The 6,709-nt window shown below is 40.1% G+C and overlaps 1 protein-coding gene across 4 annotated transcripts in view; it reads left to right on the top strand.

Moving 5' to 3' along the window:
* The window catches only part of LOC128726223 (protein NDRG3), a 30,979-nt gene extending 24,617 nt beyond the window's left edge, over positions 1-6,362 (top strand). For 2 of the 4 annotated variants that reach the window (XM_053820018.1, XM_053820020.1), the window contains 2 exons: positions 544-628; positions 2,990-4,613. In XM_053820018.1, coding sequence (XP_053675993.1) covers positions 544-628; positions 2,990-3,057 — 153 coding nt within the window. In that variant the 3' untranslated portion in view covers positions 3,058-4,613. Of the gene's footprint in view, positions 1-543; positions 629-2,989; positions 4,614-5,865 lie in introns of those variants that run through there. The other 2 variants (XM_053820017.1, XM_053820019.1) reach the window with 2 other exon arrangements.
* Positions 6,363-6,709: the final 347 nt, after the last annotated feature.

A 6,709-nucleotide genomic window follows, 5' to 3' on the forward strand; every position in this document is an offset into this window, starting at 1 on the left:
ATGTAATCGGTCCGCTGAAAAATTGCGCGTTCGCTTCTGGTGATATTTATTTTAAGACACGAGTTCGCATGATAATAAGCCACATGGTAGCTATCCAATTTTTGTACTGTTGAAAAAGATTTAAAATTGCATTATTATATCGCTTGCATAACACAAGAAATGATGCGATAGAAAGAAGTAAGAGCGAAATACCCTTGTACAGACAATGCATCGGCAAAGTGGAGCATGTAAAATGCCTTTTTGATTACTATTTTAATTACATTGAGATCTGGGTCATTCGGGGAAGGATGTTCGTGTCCATTTTCAAGATTTCATTGTGCACTTTGGTTTGAAAGCTTGGAAATTTGAAAGAGCTTTTGAAAGCTTTTTTCGGGATTGAGTTTGTTAGATGATATCTTGTTGCAGCATAGTTTTCGTGATAATTTTAAAATGATGCATAAAATGATAGACTTACCTAGTCTACTTAGAGACGTTCTTTAACTAATTTTATTATCGATTTAATGTGTTAGTATCGTTTTGATTAAGAATGTTGTTTAATTTTAGATATCTGATTGCGGTTTGGTTCTCGAGGAACAACCGGGCAAGCTGGCAGAGGCATTCCGACTGTTCCTCCAGGGTGAAGGCTATGGTAAGTGTTAAATTTTCCGATTAACACACCCGTAATAGAGTTGTAAGAAGATGCGCGCATAGTACACACATTTCAACTAGAAACAACTAAACAAACCGCGATAGGAAATCTTGTAATCTTATCTTTCAAAGAAGCAGTTTTCTACAGGAATCGATTTGTTCAAAATTTATAACGATAAAATCCCACCCATTAAACACGACGGTTCGGGTTTAGTATCCGCAGTGTTGCAGTATTTGAATTGATTGGCTCAAGAATTTACACACTTTAGAAATTAAATGAAATAAAACCACACATACACGTTCCAACACAAGCACACCAACAGTACACCAATGACAATGCGCACATGCTGTGCCATCGCGTGCAGGGCTAGAACAGGAACAGGGAGGAGACGCATAAAAACGGCTTTAAAATTGAGCAGAGGCGCAGTCTAACTAGCTTTGCTAAGCAATTAACAGCGAAATTAGCTATCAATCGAAACACCATACCACATTCACATAACATTTTGCTCAATAGTACTCGTATCGTTCCGCATTTCGCCGCATCGTTACCACTGCCATAAATGTTACGCTGATCTTGTAGAGTCGATGTCGAGCTAAACAATATATTGTCCATCGCCACTGCGAGCGCTCATTATGGCTCTGAAAGCAATACAATAAAATAAAATCCATGTTCATCTATGCAGAGATCAGTGGAATGCGCGCGTAATTTCACAGAGGATCACATACTACATACGACACAGGACACATTTATTTCACACAATACCATGCGATTCATGACTCATAGCTCCTTCCACAACTTACGAAACGATTTGTCATCCGACCTAACACGCCACGCCGTGTCACACGTATCCCAATCATTCGCGACAAATCGTACATCGAAATGAAAGCAACCATTCAACAGTCGATAGCATTGGTTTCATTATAAATTAATATGATCGCTGTATATGTTCAATATTTGTACCACCTGTCCGTGCTAGTCGAAAAAATGAAACGAAAAAAACGAACTTTACTGTCGAGTAAATGTGTCGATCTCAACCATAGTAAATTAGCCAGCCTACGTACAGACGCTAACATAGATCAATCGATAGAGCAAAGCTTGAATTGGCAGAGTTAAAAGACTTAAGCTTGCTGCAATCAGTACGCTTACTGAGTAGTAGCAACATCATTTCCATTTTATACGATCGTTTCCCGTTGCGCCACGCAGCGACACTAGCGCAAATCCCGGTATTATTAGATATCGTTACGTTTCTCTTGGTTTTTGACTGGAACAGGTTTATCGGTAGGTTTTGAATTGAACTGTTGTTATACGAACTCGCTTCTCAATAACAGTAATCAAGAACGACAAGACGGAGCCGCAAAGCTGTGTTAATATGGATTAATATTTATAGAATTTATAAATTGAAAATGCAATAAAGTCAAAAAGAAAAAGTTTGTTTGAGCTTTGATAATAACCAAAACCAGACAAGCTTAGAGTTGATACTGAATACACCTATGCCTATAGCTTTTCATTTAGATTTGGTTTTGTACTATGCTTTTATGTTAGACCAGATTTTCTGTGTCGTTTGATAGTGTTGTTTGTTTTTCGATCTAATAATCGAAAATGAATCGTTTCACAATCGACTTTGATCGTTGGCTTCTTATTTATTCTTTTGTTATGAGAGCTTTTATGCTACATTATTTCAACTAGCGATTCTACGAAATTCACTCTATCGTACGTTGATGTTTTGTGTTCTTAGATATGTTAAAATTTATTTCAAAACCTACTCGATTAATTTTTCTTTCGAAACAAAGAACCATTGGATTGCACATAAAACATCTCATCGAAATTTGTATAGGATATATGTACCATATGTGTTGGATCAAAATCGAATGAGTGGGCTAGGATGTAGGTGTGTTTGTAGGTAGAATCGTGTATGTGTGTTTATTGCACTTTTGCAAGTATTTTTTTGTCGTTCATCACATATCGTATCGTATGATAAAAATGACCGCAGCAAAATTGGCAAGCTCTATTTTGTTTCCTTACATATATCTTGAGTCGTAAGAGTTATCATATTCTTTAAAGTTTTAATGTAATATCTTAAACTAAGTTGTAACACATTTATCACATATCGTAGCGCAGTTTCATTTAAGCCCTCACAACGAATCCTCGTAGCAGCTATTATTTTGATATATAAAGCATCAAATCAGAATATTTTAGTTTTATCATAATACAAATTATCATATCGTAACAAATAAGAAAAAGTTAGTTTCATAAGCACATTGAACCATCATACTTATCACAATATCACTTCGCATTCTCTCGTATTTTTCGTATTTCATATATTTATTTTCTCATCAATCCATCTGATTTGTTTATTTTTAGCTTTTGCAGCTTTGCACAAATTAGGCAAACTATCACGCTCGAGTACGATTGAAAGCTTATCTCAGTAGAACAACGCGATCCCGTTTGCAAATTGGTCTTCCTCGATCGAACTTCTTGCTTCCTTTATGAGTAGCTCCATGCATTGGTAAATCGTGATTGGTATCCTTTCTGTAAAGATGCCTGGTGGTGAGATCGTTTCCGACGTTTTATCTCACAAATTCAGAAAAAACTGATTTAAAAATGTTGTTCGTATAAGCCCTGAAGGCACATTATAATTGGTTAAATAGCACCAAGGCCTAAGAAGAGAATTGAGAGCATATGGTATTGGCTATCGTTAGAACAATTAGTACATTTACTGTAGAATAGTAATACCGTTCATAGCGCACATTTGGTGAGGTTACATATTTTGGTTTTATGAATGTTTGTTATACATAGATCGGCCAAATTTTACGAACCAAAGATTGGCCTAAGATTGTTTAACTAATCAATGAGCAACAAGCTAGTAAAGAAAGTTCATGTGAAAATTTACACGATGAGTGAAATATTTCACTCTTTGTGCACGCATCAGAACTGCTCGTTTCCTGTGCCATCGCTTGGCATTTTAGATTTAAGGCTCAATAGTTAGTTTAAGACAACAGTTTAGTTTAGAATTGTAAGTATCGGTAAACTGCTAAACGAATCATAGGATACCGATTTAGAAGATCGCATCCATTTGAATGTTTTCCGCTCGCCAAAAGAGCAATAGTTAGTAATGTTTTACATGAAATATCAATTTCCATTTGTTTACCCATTCAATCACTTGCCGCACAAGATTGTTTTTGTTTCACAACGCAACAGACGAACTCGTCAGATACCATATGTTCGTGATCTCGTTACAACACTGCAAGAAGGTTTCCAATTCGCTATTCTCGCGAGATGAGATGTGGAGCTTCCATTTATCACGCAGATAGTGCCTTTCCGTAATTCCGTTTGCACAAAGCAAGGAATAGTTAGTAGTCGCTGGTACATTTTTGTTTTACAATGTAGCGTAGTCCTGCTTAAGAGCGAGCATCGTAGACCAATGCTTGAACCTCATCCACCATTCGAGTGCAATCAAATCCAATGCATCACGATCTGGTGCACTAGCGTTCGCCAAAATCAGTCAACCTTCCAGAGACAGCCTCATGCTAAATCTTTCGTGGAATTCGTAATTTCTCTCCACAGTTTCGAAGAAACTTCCGTCACCCACTAAAGCAAAGGCACCGGCCGGTCTGTAAACTTGGTCCCGTGCTTTAAAATGCTTGTGCGCAGCCGAACGCGTTCGCTTATCCAACTTTGGTTCCGTTTTCGTTCACGCTACCGCGCACCCAAAGCTGGCTCAGAAGCCAGCGTGCAATCTACTGTTCTGCACACTTTCTCTGCTCGTCCGCTCGCATCGCAACATGCAGCAGTTGAGTTTCCATTAAATCTTACGTTTTCGCAAATCGCAATTTGTTTCTATCATGTTGATCGCGCGCTGTCGTTATGATTTGTATGATTTCCCAGGAATGTTTTGCAGTAATGTGTATCTTTGTTTTTATGGTTATCATTTTGTGTTTTGTTGCATTAAAATTATTGTACATTGTAAACGATATGGAATAAATTATTGAACAAAAATACTCCCTCGGTTGCTTGCATTTATTTGACACACGTAACGCTTTGAAAGAAAGAAATCTCTTGCACGACACGTTCGCTCAGTAAACGCAGACCATTCGTACGATAAAGCTTTTAATCGGGAGAACACACTATCCACCTACTAGCAAATCGACCAGTAAAACCCATTTATGGCATCTTCATCCGAGACGAATCTTTTCCAACGTTGATGTTCCTTGTGAGATTTGTGTTACTAAGTGGTGCATTCGATAAGGCAACTCTTAGAAAGTCAGTATCGCGTATAAATCGTGCTGGAATAGATCGAACAATTTTGTACGTAGTTGAAGCATCTATGTTGTGTGCATTGTGAATGAATCGGCGGGTCGTTCTTTAACCTGCGCCGGTAGTACAGCATGAACATTCCCTCAAAGAGAACGCAAACGTTGTACATACATAGAACGGTTATAAAGTGTTTGTAATCAAATTGTTGCTATCAGTACGTACAACCTCAAATCGTTACGTTACAAAATCATCAGATTGAGCTGCATCATTCATTTCCACGCATAAACATCTTCACCATCGTACTACATCGTCATTGTTCATTTTTCTTTTAGTACTTACATGTAACTGTACACAGTGCCACACTGCGCCTTATAGTGTTTTAGTTTGTGCTCTAGTTTGTCGAAACTTTTGAGAAACTTTTCTCCCTCATTGGTTTTTGTTTTCTGTTACATGGAAGGAATGTGCCGCTGATACGTACACGTGTTTTGTTTGTACTTGGTTTATGATTTGCGCCTTTTACAACGGTATGATTTAAAGTCCTATAGCTTTTGTTTCTCGTTTTACTCTGCGCACGGTTGTGAGGCAAAGCTATTAACGTGCACACGAGCGTAAGCTTTACATAGCTGTCCGAATAGCACAGCACGAAAGGGCCCAAACAAGATTGGCTATCCAGTAGATCCTTATTCGCTGATTTGTGCAGGACATAGAAACGCGTTCCTCAAGCATAAACTAACAGCCTTATAGAAGGAAGAAAAAATACCTAGCAGAAACCCATCCCTCCTCACCAGAAACAAACATTGAATCTTTGCGCGGAATCATATTAATTAAATGTAATCAGTGTATATTTTCTACCAAAAACAGAGAAAATATAAAAACCAACCTCTTATAACGACTAGCTCATTTGCGAAACATCATCCCATCAAAGACACGCACCTCGCTTTTATCAGCTACAGCTATTAATCGTACTAATGGTGTTGAGGCAGCACCGACATTTTCACCGCATGCTAAATACCATACTACCACTGCTACTACTGCTGCTGCTGCTGCTGCTGCTACTGCTGCTGCAACCGCTACCACTGCAATCAACCGCCACCTCCACAACAACAACAACAACAACAACCACCACCTTCACCATCTTCACCACCCGAACAACAACGATAACAACAATGAACCGGTGTCGTGTCCCAACCACAATCAAGAGTTCGACAAGCTGAACGGCAACGTGCTGCTGGCGGGCAGCGGTGGCGGCGGTGGCGGTGGCGGTAGCTCAGAGTCCTCGGGCAGCAGCAACGGCAACAACACCGGCATCGGTGGCATCGCGGGCATCACAGCAACGGCCAACATCTCGAGCACCGGAAGCGCCTGCATCGGCGGAAGTGCCAGCTCGACCGCCGTCTACGAGAGCAGTGCCGCGTTGCGGGCGAAGAATGGCGCGATCAGGATAACCGAGAATCCGCTGCCCGAGAACGTGGCGTGCTAGAAACGGCGAGACATATCGGGCCGGAATGGCCGGTGCGGGGACGAGGTCCTGAACGTGCCCTGGAGTGAGCAACAGGAACAGGAACAGGAGATTTGGACGAACCGGCGGTACCGGATCGAGAAGGTTATGTTGGATGCGATATTTTCGATGCAGTTTTAAGTGGATCGGTCTCAGTTACTTCTCAGTGGGCCCGCAAGTCGAACCAGGATAGGCGGCGAATAAATGCGATACGTGAACCGACTTATCAAACGCTTTTACTAGCTTCGGTCCTCAACGAAAGGACCACAAAAAAAATCATAAGCAATAGCAATAAATACGGTACACGCAACAAGCAGGTCCGTGTCTCG

The sequence above is a fragment of the Anopheles nili genome, chromosome 3 (genome assembly GCF_943737925.1).
Source record: "Anopheles nili chromosome 3, idAnoNiliSN_F5_01, whole genome shotgun sequence".
Classification (NCBI taxonomy): Eukaryota; Metazoa; Arthropoda; class Insecta; order Diptera; family Culicidae; genus Anopheles; species Anopheles nili.